The sequence below is a fragment of the Xiphophorus hellerii genome, chromosome 13, assembly GCF_003331165.1.
Source record: "Xiphophorus hellerii strain 12219 chromosome 13, Xiphophorus_hellerii-4.1, whole genome shotgun sequence".
Classification (NCBI taxonomy): Eukaryota; Metazoa; Chordata; class Actinopteri; order Cyprinodontiformes; family Poeciliidae; genus Xiphophorus; species Xiphophorus hellerii.
Window position 1 is genome coordinate 27930369 of NC_045684.1, and position 18850 is coordinate 27949218.

At 41.1% G+C, this 18850-nt stretch overlaps 1 protein-coding gene across 4 annotated transcripts in view; it reads left to right on the forward strand.

The window, feature by feature from the left end:
- The window catches only part of ptprua (protein tyrosine phosphatase receptor type Ua), a 197328-nt gene that overhangs the window by 149643 nt on the left and 28835 nt on the right, over positions 1 to 18850 (forward strand). The window contains exons 14-20 of one of the 4 annotated variants that reach the window (XM_032580837.1): positions 4639 to 4777; positions 6754 to 6783; positions 7167 to 7327; positions 7623 to 7810; positions 11858 to 11930; positions 13050 to 13126; positions 17155 to 17172. In XM_032580837.1, coding sequence (XP_032436728.1) covers positions 4639 to 4777; positions 6754 to 6783; positions 7167 to 7327; positions 7623 to 7810; positions 11858 to 11930; positions 13050 to 13126; positions 17155 to 17172 — 686 coding nt within the window. The remainder of the gene's footprint in view (positions 1 to 4638; positions 4778 to 6753; positions 6784 to 7166; positions 7328 to 7622; positions 7811 to 11857; positions 11931 to 13049; positions 13127 to 17154; positions 17173 to 18850) is intronic. The other 3 variants (XM_032580838.1, XM_032580839.1, XM_032580840.1) reach the window with 3 other exon arrangements.

Consider the following 18850-nt stretch of genomic DNA (forward strand, 5'->3'; position numbering starts at 1 on the left):
ATTAAATATATTAACAGATATTATGTTTGCTCCGAGTGCTGTAAAACATCTAAACATATACTGTACTTGTTATTATAATCCTGAATTTTGTCTTACAACTAATTTACATTTGTTGATCTCCATTTTTTCCATCAGCATCTTGCATCCACCACTGTCACCATCATCTGAGTTACTGAAACGTAAATCAGTTGTGGGCGTTAAGGGCAGTAAAACTATTGAAATGGCTCAATCACTGGTAGCCGGGGAGGAGTCTGAAATACAGCAGTTCAAATGCTGCTCTTCATCCTTTGTTATGTTTTTTTTTTTCATGCTGCATATATTGAAGCTGCTTTGGCATTTGGAATTCCATATAATGTGCTGCTCTAGTGCTTATGAGACCAAACAGAAAATATATTTGCCTCATACATGCATGATGCACACCCCTCTCATTTTTTGGCATAAATCTGTCCAGAATACCAACAGATCTCCTGCTTCTCTTCATTTCACTGAATATGCATTCAGTTATGGTTTTCCTCTGTCACATAAACACAGATGGTCAATAAATTATAACGTGCGCTCAGATGAGGCTTGTTTCTCTGTATCTTATGAAAATAATTACTTTGGTTTTTTCCAATGGAAGTTATTAAATTTGCTTATCATTTTTGCGATAATTTGCAATTTTAACCATTTATTACAACTTTTATGCAAATCTGACCAATCAGCTTCATGTTATTTGTATTTCCTTCTCCTTCTGACCAATCACTGCAACTCGGCTGAATATTGACCAATCTTCTTGTCCCGCTCCTAATTTAACTTCTCTAAAGCCAAACCTGGAAGATGAAAGCATGTGAGATGCTAAATATTAACATTTTCTTTTTCTTTTTTTTTCAAAGAACAATACTGTATGATTTGCTTCTATGTTGTAATCAGTTCATGTTAACTTGAATGACCAACATGGAATTCGTCTGTTGCACTTTGACCTCTCCTCAGGACATGATTTGATTTATATTAAGGTGCTATTTCAAAAAGGTGCTTGAAAGAAGAATTACTTTATTCATCCCAGCAGGGAAATTATTTTGCAGTTACAGCACACGACAGGAGCTGCATCTGCAGGCAGCCAGCGCCATTTTTGAAGGAGGACATGCGGCAAAGGTCGTCGGGACCGGGAGTCGAACCCGCAACGTCCGCGGGTCGTGCTAACCCCCTGCGCCACCACAGCACGCCCCAATATTGAAAATATTATTTGAAATTTAAATATTAACTACAAAAATCTTTTTGGGAAGGTTATGTGAAGCAATAAAAATTTTTTGTGAGGAAAATTCCAACTTTGACCAGAACGTTTTGAAAAATATGCTGCAAAATCTTTAATTTTAGTCTGCAACAATTACAAAAAAAAAAAAAACAAATAAAACATTACATCATCCAGAAGAGACTGTTTAAAAAGCAGCTATTAAACTTTTTTTTTTTTATTAGCCCCACATTTTTGTGTTTAAAATATATTTCTTATTTTTCTGGAAAGCCAAGAATCTTTACTGGGAGAAATTCTTTCTGAACAGAAAGACTCTGCTTACACAATTACATCACTCAGCCTACAATATAAGAAATTATAAAAATGAATGAATAGTATATTAAAAAAAATTGTAAAACATTTATCAGTTGTCTTCCCACACATTTTACTGAGTCACAACCCGTCTGTCCATCAAATCTCAAACATCAATACTGATTTCAACAAAATGAATTCATCAGGAGATGAAATGAATTCTCAGAGGCTTCCTGTCTTCCAGCTCATCTCATCGCCTTCAATCATTAATAAGGTTGATAAACCGGGGGATGAATGAGTTATTATATCGGTTGTGTTTGCAAAGTGGAAGCCTGCACCGTCTTTCTGATTTCAACATAATATCCAACATCACATTGGGGTTTTTGCACATAATTGTTTATTTATTTTGAACAAACAATAAAAAATAAAAACAGGGGAAAAAAAATAAGGCGAATAATTATGCGAACTGACATCCAATTTTGCACAATTTGTTCAAAAAAAGATAAAAGATCTTATCATTCCATGTCTCATCAACATACAATCATCTTAATCTCCCTTCACCAGATAAACTCATAAAGTATTCTCACATTAAATGACACTTAAACATCACGTTCTCCACATTGAATGTACAATTATTTACACATTATTCATATCAACAATAGCATTTGGTGTTTGTGACCAAATGTGGCATTTGGTGTCTACAGGACAGTAAAATATCCTGTAAATATTTTACACTACAGGACAGTGTAAAATATCCTGTACAAGATATTTTACACTAGACTCATTTTTTTGTACAGTGTTTAATATGGCTAATTTAATCAAACTAAAACTATTTGTAGTTGTTCTAATACAATGTTTTTTAAAATGTTGTGTGATGGTGGATGGTTTCTTACTTTGAACATAAATTGCATAGTTTTTTTTAATTTTACAGGGTCCCAGAATTGCAGTGCATTATATTTCAAAAATAAAGGTTTTGTTTGCTCCCAATATTCCACTTTATGTAGAATTCTTACAGCGGCTGTAAGTCTGATTTGTATGCGTTGCCCCAAATTTCCACACAATTACTCAAATATGGTATTTTATTATTATAACTTCATGTTTTCATTCGCCGCAATAATTAACAGAAATAAAGGCTTTAAAACATCTGCCTGTGAGAAATGAATCTACACTGTGTTCCAAATTATTATGCAAGTGATATTTTCTCAGATTTTCTTAAATGGTCAATGCAAATGATGGTCAGTATAGTCATAGTATACTGTAATAGTCATGAACTATTACAGTATAAATCAAATTTTACTGAACAAAGCTCCCCAGGAGAAAAGTATTTTTTCAAAAATAAAAAACTCAAAATCCACTGATCCAAATTATTATGCACAGCAGATTTTCTAAACATTTTATGGATTATAAAGAACTGCAAACGGCCATTCTTTGAATGTGCAGCATTAAATGGTCACATGTACTAAAATCAAAAGCTATTTCAATCAAAAACATCTTAACAGACCGAGTTACATGTTAACATAGGAGCCCTTCTTTGATATCACAGCACAATTCTTGATCCATTGAACTTGTGAGTTTGTGGAAAGTTTCTGCTTGAATTTCTTTGCAGGATGTCAGAAAACCTTCCCAGAGCTGCTGGTTTGATATGAACTGCATTCCACCCTCAGATCTTCTGCTTGAGGAAACTCCAAAGGTTCTCAATAGGGTTGAGGTCAGAGGTCAGAGGATGGTGACCACACCATGAGTTTCTCCCCTTTTATGCCCATAGCAGCCAATGACACAGTGGTATTCCTTGCAGCATGAGATGGTGCATTGTCATGCATGAAGATAATTTTGCTACTGAAGGTTCGGCTCTTCTTTTTGAACCATGAAAGAAAGTGATCAGTCAGAAAGTCCATATACTTTGCTGAGGTCATTTTCACACCTTCATGGACTCTGAAGGGGCCGACCAAAGATTCTCTCCTCATGATTTCAGCTCATAAAATGACTCCACCACCTCCTTGCTGACGTCACAGCCGTGTTGGTGGTCATCCACCACCAATCCACTACTGCATCCATCTGGACCATCCGGGGTTGCACAGCAGTCATCAGTGAACAAGTCTGTTTGAAAATTAATCTTCATGTATGGCTGGGCCCACTGCGACCGGTTCTGCTTGTGAGCTCTGGTTAGGGGCCCAATAGCAGGTTCATGCACCGCAAGCCTCTGGAGGATCCTCCACCTTGAGGTTCCAGAGGCTCCAGCAGCTTCAAATAACTGTTTGCTGCTTTGTAAGGGCATTTTAACAGCTGCTCTCTTAATCCCATGAATTTGTCTAACAGAAACCTTCCTCATTCTGCCTTTATCTGTACAAACACGTCTTTGTTCTGAATCAGCCACAAATCTCTTCACAGTACAATAACGTTTCAGTTTTCATTAAATATCTCATGTTTTCATACCTTCTCACACGTCGAATACACTATCTGATGATTTTCATCAGCAGAGATCGTTTCTCTTTCCCATATTGCTTGAAACCTGTGGCCTGTTTAATAATGTGGAACATCCTTCTTAAGTAGATTTCCTGTAATTGAGCTCACCAGACAAACTAATCAACCAGCTCTCTGAAATGAATTATAGTGATTCAAAGAGTCCTGACACACAATACCATCTATAAATTTAATAGCACAACAAAAAATTTAATCTTTATGAGACTTAAATACAATTTGCATAATAATTTGGATCATGGTGTATATGCTGCAAAAACACAAACTCTTTCTGAGTAAACTAACTTACAAGTGACTTTTCAGCAAGAGATAAAAACTTGTTTTAAGTCAATAATTTCTTAATATTGATGAAAAAGTACTGGTTCAATTGGCAGATTATTTAACTTATAACAAGATATTTTTTTCATGTTTCTAGTGGAATAATCTACCAATATTAAGGAGTTATTTACTTAAAACAAGCTTCTATTTCTTGCTGTGAAGTTGTAAGTTAGTTTCTTTTACATTAAGTGTACTAAGATATTTGCACTAGAAACTGGAGCAAAAATACCTGGTAAGAATTATTGTTTTTGCAGTGCAGAGTTTGTTTCACTTCCTTTAGTAATGAAACATTTTACTAATATTCTGTTCTGCTTAACCTACAGCTGCCTGTAAAGACTCCAAGCGGGCTTTGGAGGTATCCCAGCACGCCGAGGACATGGGTCTGATCCTGGGCGCCTGCGCCGGCGGTCTGGCGGTTCTGGTTCTCCTCCTGGGGGCCATCGTCATCATCGTGAAGAAGGGGTGAGTGGCTGTCGGCTGCCAGACCGGGACCGGTTCAGAACCCTTTCGACGGTTCTGCTGCCGGTTCTCTGTCCACCTGTGCAGTAGGTGATCCATCACCGTCCCACTTGCCAGCCAACGAGAGTAAATCCCAGCCAGAGTTAGCGGAGCGCTAATCCTCCACCTCGCCGGGGGCTTTTGTGTTCGCTACGAAGTCTTCATGTCGGACCGTCACATTCGCTCTCGCTGGGCGGCGCCGGCTGCGCTCCACTTGCAAATCACCTCTGCAGTCGCGCGCACCTGCACTGTGCTTCTCCCTTCGCTTGCCGGGCGACGTGGAACGCTCATCTTGAGTGTGAAAAATTTCATCAAAGGGCATGTTATTCCATTGCCCACTCAATTACATGAGGCGGGCAGCTGTGAGGTGCCAGTGGATGGCCTGGTAATTGGTTAGGAAGGTTGTTTTCTATTTTCCAGGAGGGGGCTGGGAGATTCAGAACTCTCTCTCTCTCTCTGGATGGAGGGAGAATGAATAGGGAGTGTTTAGAAGGAGGCAGCGACTGATAAGATTCAGCAGCCATGTTTATATTTAGCCAAAAGATTAGGCCTTTCTGCATGTACAGTCACTGCATTTGCTATAATTGGGTGAAAAACCAGAAAAGCCCTTTCCCCTCTCCACCTCCATCACCGCCCCATATACACACATTCACAAACACAGGGGAGCAGAGTTTACGCCAAGCATATTTTTGATACCGATGCATTTATTTAGAGCAATGCAGAGGGTTTAAGGTCGCCCTAGACTCTTGTAAAATATTTTAAAGCTTCATTTTATATGCCATAAAATTGGAAACATTAGGCTTGTAAGCCTTCCCTTAAAAGACTGAATAAGTACAAAAAAACAACTTTGTTTTCAATTTCTATCTGTGATCTTTCAGACATACTAAATCAGACCCCAAGCATAGCCATATTGCAAAAAAAATGTTAAAAATCATACAGCGAGTTCTCCATCTTACGATTTAATAAATGTCATGAATCGACACCGTATTTGATTAGTTTTTAAAGACTCCAATTATTTTAAAAACTGAGTTGAAATGACGCTCTTAGGTTTAAACAAAGCCTGTTTCACAGAACACTTTAAGCCACGACTGAAACACCTTCATGTGTTTTTTGAAAAGAATCTGGTCTGACTGGCTGGTTTTAATTTGGTTTACCACTGACTCCCAGTGCTGGTGTCTCAGGCTCTGTAGTCAGTACGCTCCCCATACCCGTCCCCCACAGCCGCTCTTACTTCGTACAGTAGTTTTCAACAGCAGCTGTCGCATAACTGCTTCCCGTATTCTCAAGTCCATAACTGGTCGCACCCATTACAGTCAGAGGTTCCAACATACTCCCACATACTGTAAGTTGAGGTTTTATTGCTGAGCGAACCGATTGCCTACAGTTCTCACAAATAATTCCTTCATTTCCCACAATCTGAATGGATGCTAGCTTGTTTGATGAGCTAGTTGGACATGTAGCCCCGTTTTTTCTCCATTACGCCAGCCACCTGTCAGTGTGTCACAAAGCATCAGCCTGGCTGCTGTGTGTCTTTGTGACCGATTCTCAAAATCTCACTGTCTCCTACAAAACAGCGAACACTGTTTCCAGCCGAGTAGTTTCCTGCGCCACACCAGTACGCGGTTGTACCTTTTGCGTCTGTTCCCGCCGAACATGACCGTTTACATTGGGGGGCGGTCACAGTTTCTATTTGTGTTTTTGATACCTAAAATTGGTGATTGTTTGAGTAGCCGATGGTCTGGACCCCTCTGTGGGAGGTTCAGAGCTGCTCCACATATCAGAGGCTTCCCTTTAATACCTAGAGCCACTGGGAACACAGCGTTCAGCGGCATTCAGACAAACTCTTCATTTCTTTAGTTGATGCCCATCTGGATGAACCATAATCACCTCTCTTCCTGTTGTTCTCTCCTCACTCTCTGTCTCTCCTTCACGCTAATCAGAAGGGACTTCTATTCTTACCCTTACTACCCGTAAGTTACTCCTCTGTCCCTTTGTCTCCACCCTCCCCCTGACTGTCCCTCGTAGCCCCCGGAGTACTAGAGAGGAAAAAAGCATTACTGCCCCCCTGCATTCCCTCCACCCCCGCCCTATGCTATTGTACACACCACCTCTACCTTCTTCCAGACCCACAGACCATTTCTTGCTATCTGATCTCACCCCCCCCATGCAATTTCAATCTTTTCTCCCCTTATCCACTTCTCTCACTATAATTTGTCATCTCCTCACCAGCCCACCCCTCCTGTCCTCCTTATCTCGTTTCCCCTGTCTTACACTCAATCTTCTTTCCCTTCTTTGCTGGCCTCCTTCTGTTACGTCTCTCTGTCCTCCCACCGCTCTGCGTGGGTCTCTGCAGTAGGAAGAAGGTGGCCATAAACAAGGCAGCCATGTCCTACAGGCAGGAGAAGAGCCGGAAGCTGAGCCCGCTGGACTGCAGCCTGACGGAGCAGAGCACCCTCCAGCAGGACGAGAGGATGGCTCACTCCTTCATGGACGCCCACGGCGGCAACGCTCGAAGTAAGGCGGCGGCGAGGAGCATATGGGGCGCTCTCGAGAAAAAACTGTCTGGAGACAAAGCAGCTCCCTCCTTCCTGACCTTCAGCTTTGTTTACTTCCAAGCATGCATGCAATCTGCTCTGCCAAGACACATGGTGCTCTCAGCAGAGAAGTCTCTTGTCTGTTTGAATATTCCACTCAGCCATCCCTTCAGAAACATTGACTTCCCTCTCCCTCTGCTGCCGCCTTCTCTTATTTGCGTGGATGTAAATAAAATAAAAGATTGTATTGCAGTGTGATTTCTGTGTGTTGCCAGATGAGCAGCGTAGCTCGGTCAACGAGTCCAGCAGCTTGCTGGGAGGCTCGCCGCAGCGCCACTGTCGGAGGAAGAGTTCGCCGTACCACACGGGTCAGCTCCACCCGGCGGTGAGGGTCGCCGACCTGCTTCAGCACATCAACCAGATGAAGACGTCCGAGGGATACGGCTTCAAGCAGGAGTACGAGGTGAGGCGGGAGGCAAGGGAAGACAGATGATCTGGGAAAAAAAGTCATGCTTTTCTGTTTTCTCCCAGAGCTGTCAGTACTAACTGCAGAAACACACCGCTCAGTCAGAAACAACCAATAAGAGCCAGGAGGAGGGTCTTAGCGCTGACAACCACTCTTGTGTATGCGCTACAGCTAGTTCATCCCAATGGAGTGTGCGATGGATGGACGGACGGACTTTATTTTCATATGTGTCATTCACCCTTTCACAGGTGCCCAACCCATATAGGCTCACAAGACAGACATAAATATTCTTTAAACAAAAAGTGTCCCCTTTCTAAGGCGTCAGGCCTTCAAAATCAACCGTGCTAACTGAAACACAAAATACTTCAATAAATAACACATTTTGTCCTCATCAGTTAAATAAAAGAAATCTGGATAAACATCAAGTATTTTAGTAAGTAAATCATTTCTCAACCTCAAGCACGAAGGACAGTAAAACAAAAAGTGAACTTCACTCTCATTTTTCCCCAAATCACACCGAGAACATCTTCAGTCATCCTGGGACTTGGCTGTGCAAAGAATAGTTAGTTTAGCCACTCATGACAGTGGATAAACAGTTTTCCTGTGACAGTAAGTTGTTTCTCTGACATTAGCACATTGAGCAACGAGTACACAAGCATGATTGCCCCTCCTCTTTCCTCTGATTGGTTGTTTCTGACGGGGGATCCATCAGAAATGACGACACGACGAGAATCCTTTTGAATTGGGACACCACATGTCAAATTTATCAGATTTTGATTTGTAAAAAATGCGTGAACTTCTCACCACAGCTCAAATACGCACTGCCCTGTGTTGGCCTGTCACGTAAATCCCTACCAACATTCTGTGGCTGTAAGCTCACAAAATGTTGAACATTTTCAAGGGACAAGAATACTTTTGCTATGGATCGTATCTGCTCTGAACGGCACCTCCGGTCTTGGTTGATTCTCTTCAGTTCTGGACGAGAGAAATGCGCATGGCCTCGAGTGCCACAACAGTTTTTTTTTGTTTTGTTTGTGAGCATTTTTAAGACAAACTCCATGAAGCCGTGTCCTTGAACAGCTGAGCTCGCCAGTTTGCCGGCGAAGACCTTGCGCTGAGCCCTGCAGGCTGTTGTGTAAGCTCCGACTGCTCAAGAACACTCGGATTTCCATGGCCAAGCAGCTCAAGCACGCGTGCAGGACGATCCTTCACCGCTCTCCGACAACTACAGCGAGAAAAACAAGCAGAAACAATCACACAGCGTCTTCTTTATTCATTCATGAGCAATCAGGAAAAGTGAAGTTTCCCTCATTAGTGTTGGGTTTCCTGCGTGGTGTGTCCCTGTGTGGACTAATTGCGCCTTCCAAAGTCACACCTGCTGCTTCTCTCTCTGCCTGCTATTATCTGCAGTCCTCCAGATCAAACAGTTGTGATGAGTCTTTTTCACACCTCCACCTGCCGGAGAGCGAGATGCACTTTTTCGATTCATTAAGCTGTCCCTCGCAGGCCCGGCAAATTTCCCGCTAACAAAATCAATATATGGGTCGCTTTTTCAACTCGGCACTCTAGCTTCCCATCGCCTGGAGAAATAAACAAGATGAAGGAGATCAGCGAGCACTCTGCTGTCAGACTTCATAACCCTTATTCCCCACCAGGGCCGGCTGGCTCTGCCATTGACCATTGATCAGCAGACGTCTGTCGAGGGCCCTCGGGGGCCTGTGTGGGGTGGTGGCAGGGGGGCGGGAGGGGTTACAGTATTTATAAAGATCTCTGGATTCCTTCCAAACAGGAAGTATTTAGATAAAATATTATATCAAGGATGCACCACAACGAAGCCAGAAATCACAATTATTGGTTGGAAGTGGTTAAAGCTGCAATGTGTAACTTTTACAAAAATATCTTAGTAAAAATATCTTGTATACTGTCACAATGATGTGACAGTATAACATGAGAGACCATCTGTGAAAAGATCCATCTCCTCCGCCTCCTCTCTGAGCTACTATTGCTCAATGTGCTAATGGTGGAGAAACAGCTTAAGGTTACAATGATAACCCTAAGCTGTTACCGTTACAGGGAAACAGTTTATCCACCGTCATTGGTAACTACGCTAACTAGCTTTAGCATTTGTGGCAGGCAGTGTTGTGGTGAAAGGAGAGGGAGGTGTGAGCATGAGAGTGATTGACAAAGGTAAGACCCTCCTCCTGGCTCTGATTGGTTGTTTCTGACTCAGCGCTGTATTTTTGAAGTTAGTACTGGGAGTGCTAGGAGAAGACGAATTAGCTTGATTTTTCTTTTTACAGATTATACTGTCACAACAGAATAATCTTAACCAATATGTAAAAAGTATATTTTTTATGAACGTTACACAATGCATCTTTAAACTGACACTTAAAGTTGTCACCTGTAGATAACATTAGGTTTTGCTTTTCAGTGAGCGACACTGAAGACAGTATACACCAATGAGGCAGAAGATAATGACCAGTAACAGATTTAATTTTTTTTTCACTTGGCTGTCCATGTTCAGAGTAGAGTGGCCATTGTCTTCCTACACATTTCCACTTGATTCTCATCTCCCTTCAGTTCTCCGGGGGGGGTTCTCCCAGTCACTTGGATTTCTTTGGTAGAGTTTCGACTGAGTCAATCAGCGAACAGAAGAACAAGTTGTGAATGATGGTTTTGATTTTCTGCTCCGTTTTAGAATTACAGTCTGCCTGTAGAATTTAGCGATGGCAGCGGAGGAGGTGAACAAACCCGTTCAGTTTGTGTTGGTCACGCTTCTAAATATTGAATTAATGTTAACAGCTGCCTTGTTTGGATTAACACTTCTCTCTGTGCAGTTAAGGACTGTTGCTTACAGCACATCACAGGCAGACGTTAATGACTGGGTAAAATATAAGTCTTCGACAGAGGCCACGCCTCCAGGAAGCAGCTGTTAAGAGAGTCCAGACCCTCTGAATGAAGCAACTCGTAGAACAAGCAGCTGGTTTTTACCAGGCTGCGTTCAGAGTGATGCAGCATGGCCAAGGCCACCATCTTGTTTGACAAGCGAGTTTCACAGGTTTTTTTTTTCTATTTCTATTCTATTTATTTGCATTTTCTATTGAATATTTTAGATATTCTCTACAAAAAAAATGCAAATCAGTGAATCTTTGGAGGTGTGTTCTACAGAAATGTTGGCAGATTGGTGGAGGTCCACTGTTTCTACTTGAGCCGCCACCTCTCTGTTTCTAAAAGGTTTATCTGAGAGAAAGAGGTAAAGCGAAACACATTTCCACTTAAGTGCTGCTGCTAAACAAAAATGCTTGGTTTGTATATGAATGTTTCTCTGGTAATTAATATTAACTGAAATATGACCTGCATCCATTAGTGACTGGTATAGTTCTCGCATCAGCTTGCGTTACCCAGCTCTCTCTGATCTCTTGGTCCAGTTTACTGTTATCCATAAAGCAGGGAGATTAAACAACGAGTTTAAATGCAAGAGAAAACGACGCGGGTCTTAAATCACTCTCTTCCAGGTGCAAAGCTTTAATACCCGCGGTTTTCATCTTGTGCCGTTCATCCTCGGCTTTTTACCATATCCAGTGACTCATTTTGCGGCGGCAGCAGATTCTGTCGATGGAAGCCGTATACTGTAAACAGCAGCGGACCTCCAAGGTATTCCAGAACGGCGGCTTGTTTAAGCAGCGCGCCTGTCTCTGCATGCCGAATGAGGGCGAGCGCAGCCTCAGCCTCTCTGTGATGTGTTGTGGCAGATGTCTGCTGATGGCTTGGCAAGAGGCTTTAATTCAGGAGCTAATCAGACTTTGGGGTAGCGCTCAGCAATGCATTAGCAAACTCCGTCTAATTGCGACTTTCAAGGTGTTTCAAAGACACATCATGTTTGTTTGTTGTTACTTTTATCTTTTTTTCCCCTGTAAAACCAAAGTCATTATTAGAAAACATAAGTAGACTGAAGGCAACCCTTTCCCCAGGTGTTTGTTTTTTATGAGCAGTGGTTTATTAGCAGTAACATTGTAATCTTAATTGTAATTTCTGACTTTGCAGAGTTTCTTCGATGGCTGGGATGCCACCAAGAAGAAAGACAAGACCAAAGGACGACACGACAGCCTGCTTAGCCGTGAGTAAAGCTCGGCAGGAAGAGGCCTGGCCCCGGCAGCCATGATGTTACGTAGCTTTTAAAGTAGAGTTACTCTGCCATAATTGACGATGCTTTGTAGGACTGGGTGATGTGGCTTCAAAATGAAATCGCCAATTAGTTAATATCAAATCAGCGTGTTGAATCCATAGCTGTACTGTAAAACGGACGACTGGACTATCCTTAAAACACTGCATATGTAGCCACTCCCAAGTAGGCGGGACTTGCTGCTCCAATGCCTGAATGAGACACTGACGTCTCTTCTGATTGGCTGATAGATAATGAGCGCTAGAACCATGGCTGAATTCTGAATATATCTCCTGTTACTGTTTCCATCCTTTGATTTTTAACCCTTTATGTCCAAAATTTCAAATCTCCTCCTGAATATTTTTGCTTATCTTAATTGTACACAGTTCTTTAAATGTTCTGTGACTAAATATATTTGCCCATTTATCCATAACAACTGGAACTTTCAATACCTAGCAAGTTGTTTTTGCAATTTACCATCTGTTAAAAGAATTCCCGTCAGATTAATTTCACTCCCTGCTTCGGTGGGGGTGAAATTACCGTAATAACTCGATATTAGCTGGGAAGCACAACGTCGCCCCTTTCAGAAACCGTTGGAATTTTTCAGACAGTGCAAAGTGTGGCGGAATTACGGTACTACAGGTTTGGCTCCACTCGGTCTGGAAGGGTTAATGACTTATAATGTGAACAAGCTTATTCACATGTGATTTTAATGTCATTTAATGGATACGCCACAATTGCGAAATTGTGTTTTATTTGACATTAGCAGAAAAAACACTAAGATTTGTAACAGAAACGCAGCTAGTGTGAGCATTAGATAGAAACATGAAAGGGTTCCCAAACATTAAATACAAATCATACAGTAAAGAGAAATTTGAACAAGAAGGTTGAACAACAGCAAACAGTATTTAAACCCGCCAACAGTATCTGAGTGCTAACTCAGAGTGCTAACAGTGTGTCCATATGTTTCAATGTGACTGGATGCTAACAGGAAACCAGAGTAAAAAACAAAATAAGGCACACATGGAAAAGCAGACAGAAACACAAACTAACCCTCATTTTCCTTCATTCCAGCTGATCGGCATCGAGTCAAGCTCCACTCTCTGCTGGCAGACCCCAGCTCAGATTATGTCAATGCCAACTACATAGACGTAAGTTGAATTCCTAATTTCTTCTCTTTTTGTAAGGGTTGACCCCACTGCTTTACCAGTCACCCCACTCCTCCGCACGCTGCTGGTCTCAGCCGTCCTGTAATGGCTGCACCCACGGCACGACGGTGTATTTCTGCTCCAGCGTATGTGGGCTTTCAGCTCAGATGTTATCACACAGAGTCCAAACATCCTACAGGAGCCCAGAAGCTCAGAGCAGCGCTGCCTCGTGACTCGCCCCCGTGGCTGCAGTGAAGCAGCAGGGGCCCGAGCGCGGCTCCGCTTCCAGATCCGGGTCGGATCCGGCCAGCGTCAGGCTGGACCGAGGTTATCAAAGTTAACTAAAAAACCAAAACTGAAATTGAGAAAACATTTTCTTTAAATTAAATAAATAAAAAAACAGTAGTTAATGGGGATAAACTATGTTATTTGTTTAAAAACTAAAACATACTGAAGATCCTTCATTTTTGTATTTATGAATCTATTTATTAGATTTCAAATTAATGTGAAATGTTTTTTTTCCCACACAAGCAGTTTACGTCAGCTGTCGGCTCTCCATACTCCTGATGGTGACGTTTGGTCCACAAAATGGTGACAGCAAAAGTTAGATGAAAACTCCAACAAGCACATTTTTAAAAAATGGTTTATTCTGTTGAGTAATCATTACCCAACGGATGTATACATAATGCAATACTTTGATTGTTCTGTACCTGAAAATGAACCAAAGTTAGAAAAAACTAAAACTACTGCTATTATAAAATCTAAACCAAGCTAAAACTAAACAGTATTCAACTAATAATAATAATAATAAAAACTAGCAAACACACTATAAAAGCTAATTAAAACTAATTAGGGCGTTCATACCAAACGCGTTTCACGCATCAGATGTGTCGGGTTTACATTCATATTCGATGTGGAGGCCCGTAGCGGCGCGTTTCGAGCGTCTAACATCCAACAGATAGGCCCGCAATGGCAAACAACAGTTAGAGCTATTTTTTCCACATAGACTTGAATGTAAACCAGACGTGCCTGACGCATGAAGCGCTAGGTGTAGAGCAAAATGTCACGCATCTGCATTCAAAGTGCAAACACATTTAACTTGAAGCGTCGGACGCGTTTGGTGTGAACGCACCTTAACTGAATGAGACAAATAAAAAGTCACAACAAAATAAAACTAAGCTATAATGAAAAACTCAAAACTATTATAACCCTGGTTTGAACCCCTCTGGTGATCCAGTCTGAAACCTTTGTATAACGACAGTCAAAAGCATCTCCAGCTCAGGCTGTGAGTTTTACTTCTCCCTCATAACAGGAACCTGAAAACAACTCGGTGTTGTTCTCCAGTTATTGACTGAGGGGGCTGAAATTTTAGCAGCTTCTTGTTATCTTTGAACGCCTTTTCTCTTATTGTCAAACAGGGGGAAAAAAAAAGGGAAAGTAGGCAGAAGAGCTGAGGGAGAGAAAACCGTGTTTAGCGTGGCCTCCTTATTCCCCTTGAGTGGTCTGTAAGTGCTCCATTAGAGTGAAGGCTCCAAGGACCTTTGTGTAATTAATTGGCCATCGACATCAACAGCTCCAAATTATGTACAGAAAAGACCGAGGCTGAATTGTGCTGGTCTGCTGCTTTCCCCTCTTGTTCATCAGAAAACGGACATTTTAGTGAGACATTTAGTTGACTGATGAACCACAGTCGTTGCCAAGTTTCTTCAGTTGCAGACTAGTTGAGACTTAAAAAACGTCTGGAACAGCCAAATGTTCTGTACTTATTTAATGCTGGTTCTATTTACACCAATATGAAGAGAAGTCAGCGTAACAGGTTTGGCTAATGCCAGTTTTCCCAAACTACAAACTGTACCATCGATGTGGGTCCGGTCATCTGCAGCACCACGTTTAGACACAACAGTCAGCTGTAAATGATAAACACGATTTAAAATTTACTCATAGTGGAATTTATGTACAGTCATGGCCAAATGCTCCAGTGGTGAGAGAAATGTATTTAGCATGAATTTGCATGAATTATAACCTGACTCAAGCTAACAGCACACTGAAACGGGTTGTTTGGAGCACACACACTTCCTTTGGCCCTTCAGCTCTGTCAGTTGGAAATCCTTAACATACTCATCTTCAGCGTATCCTCATCTCCCTCGTCTTCCTCAGCAACGTTTTTGAGACTGTTAGTCTTTCCAAAACGACTCCAGCTGTAACTCCCAGCTGAACTCATCTTCAAACAAGCTATGGATAGCAGATATAAAACAGATACTGCTGCTGAAGTAATTCACAGAGCAGTAACGTATTGGTGAAAGTGTAAGCTAAAACATAGACAGATGATTGGCCCTAAACCTAACACCATGTTGATCCAGTTTGGTTGTTGTGACAGGATGGCTTTTTACGTCGCTATGGAGGAATTTTCAGCCTCTCTTATTTGGAAACTTATTTTCAATTCAACCTCACTGGAGGTTTTTATTTTATTTTTTTTACATGGACGTCTTGTCAAAGGTTATGTCATAGCAGCTCAGTTGGATTTAAGTCCAAACTTTGACTAGACAACTTTTTTTATGTGAGCTTGTATTACTTAAGCGTGAATTTAGTCTCAAAGTGAGGTCTGGATGTTGTCCTTCTGGATTTCAGAGATTTTTTCTTTTTGATTCCTTCTATTACAGCAAGTCATCCAGGTCCTAAAGACATGGAACAGTCCCAGGCCATCACACCACCACCACCATGTTTAGCAACATGTGGAATTTTCATCTTTCTTTTTTTTTTTTTTTCTTTTTTGTTTAGCACATGTGAAATGACCCAGTGTGGTCTCTTTGGTCACCAGTAGTTTTGGACATGGATCTCTAATATTGATGGAGATATACTGTTAAATGATGACCTTTGACCTGCAGGTGACACTTGTGAGGCCTGCAGTGCTTCTGGATGTTTTGGCCAAGGGAGTGTTTTTGAGAACTTCACCTCCATGTTTTCTTCATTTGGGCCTAACGGCTCTCACTGTTGTTCACTGGAGTCTCAGAGACTTTGAAAATGGTTTTGTAGCTTTTTCTAGACTGATAGATTCCAATGTCTTTGTGTTTCATCTGTTCTCTAAATTTTTTAAATGGACACGTAACACCATCAACCTAAAGCTTCTTATTTAATGGAAACACCACAAATATGAAATTGTGCTTTTCTTTTTACACTTGTGGAATACAGATAAAGATTTACATATGTTTGTAATGGAAACGCAACTGCTGTCTCATTCAGTCACCAGCAAACAAAAGCATGCCACCATTACGGCTTTGCATCTTCTGTCACCACATAGAATTTTGATTTTGCCTATAAACTCACACCTCACAGAATAGTTTTCTGGATAATTCACAGTTTTACATCTACTGACATTTACTGGCAACAAAATATGTTTGATATCCAAAAGTGTTCAATAAGCTCCAGGGTCACCTGTCCCAGTACAGTGATATACAGAATCACGATGCTACCAATACAGAGCCAATTCCACACTAAGTATTGACTGATAGACTGGTGATAAATCTACCCTTTAATTGTTTAAGTGATGTGGAATTTCCTTTGACTAGACTTCCTTGTGTTTTGACAAAGAACCCTTCCGGCTGAATTCTGTTGTGGGATTGTTCCTCAGTGGAGTGGCTTTACTAAGAACACAGTCATGGATAAATAGCAAGATCAAAACATTTATGAAAGAAAACTTCTTCCAACAATTTGTGAATTTTTAAAAATGGCTGGTTGGTGACATGCTAACACAAACGGCAGAACATTCGATGCTGTAAACATTGGCTCTTCCCATAAAGTATTAAACCACCTTCTTCTTTCTGTCTGTTGCTTTTTTAGCAGTAACTCTAAGAAAAGGTTTTCTTCAAACACCAAAGTTGAACAACATCCTCTTCGCAGTTCCTCTGTGTCCGTCTCATCACACGTTTCCTGATCTGTGATCATAATAACTAGCTCTGGTCTTTTCCCTAACTCTCTTCTCTCTCTTTCTCTGTTTCCTGCTCCTCTGATTCTCAATCTTCTTGCCATCTTAGATTCGGATAAACAGGGAAGTAAGTACCTTGCTTCTCTTCTCTTTCCTCATCCCTCCATCCCTCTCCACTGCTTCTTCCTGGCAGCAGCAGATTTTCTTGTCCTTGTTTGGTTTGAGCTCCTAAGCCTTTTCACCTACGACACTCACTTTTTAGCATGTCTGTGGCTGCAGTTGTCTCTGTCTCTACCATCTTCTGCTGATGGCGACGTGCTCACCCAGAGGTCCTTTAAGATTGCAGAAAGTGCAGCAAAAGAGGAGAAAATCTTAGGTCAAGTCAACGCTCGTGTTCAGACATGCACTGAGTCACACAAGGCACCGTAAATATCGTCAGTGATGCTGGATGTTGGAAGAACAGAAAATGAAGGATTTAGCCAGGTTTAGGGTCCAAAACCGTCAAATGTTATCATGAGAAATGGGAGCTGGAGTTCTGACTACCCACAGGATCCTCACCCCCGCCTGTTTGGGTAACCGGGGTTTTATTGACAGTTGTGAGTTAAATCAGCATCAATGGCTCACCAGTCTGAGCATTTTAGCTAATAAAAATATGAAATTATAATATCGGTTAACTCCAAAACAGTTTTCATCAGTGTGGATGCATGTCTCAGACCAACGGTCTGAAACCTTTAGGATCCAAAGATCCTTCATATTGTAATACGATTTGTGAAAACAAATATTTATCTAAGAAGTGTTAATATCTTTCTACTTTGGGCTCATTCCAAACTATGAAGCTGCTGGGACATAAACTGGGCTCATTGGCTCCATCTCATCTCAGGTTGGTTTAGATGAGATTTAAAATTAGATGCCACCACTTTATCATCATTTTTCATTGATGAAAAATGATGATAAATAATTTGAGAAAAGCACATGGGTTTCATCCTAATGTCACACAAAATAAACTGTGGGATTATTGTCATATTCTTGTTGTGGTTCTTACTTGAAAGCTGTTTTATTTCCTTTAAACATAAAAACATTGCTCAGTTTCATAACTTTACTCCTCAAAATGATTAAGAACTACCATACAAACTATGCATGTTTTGGGCCATGCATTGTGATTAAAACTATTTTCTCAACCTCTGAATGTAGATTTCATGTAACGACAAAGAAGGAACAAAGAATTTGATAGTCAGCTAATATGTGACCTCCTTATATGTAAGCTGGGAATATTCTGAAATCTATATATAGCTTCTAATATCACTCTTTTTCAGACCAGTTTGATTATGGGGTGTACTAAATGTTCTACATGTCAATGGAGCCTCCAATCTGAGCCCTCTGTTTTTACAGTTTGTCTGAAGGCAAAGTCATGCTAAGCTAGTTTAGCAAGATAGCACGGGTTCCTTCAGAAAGTACTCAGAACATCAAACTGATTTTATTACGGCACAAAGTTTCTCTCAGGCTAAGAAAGAGTAGCTTTATGAATCCTAACCAGCTGGAGGCTCATGGAGAACACAACCAGATCTAACACTTAACCCTTTTTCTGTTTTAACTCTACTCTATTTGAAATGAGATGAAAACGTTAAAAACATTATTAATTAGCTGGCGTATCAGTGGGTAAACGTGAGGTGATTTTTATTTTTTTCAGATTTTCCTGCTGTTTGTTTTATCATTTCTTGTCACGTAGGTGTTGGGTTTGTGCTGTTTAAACTACATCTACAAATACTAGCTTCTTTATAAACACTAGCTTTGTTTCCATCAAAAAT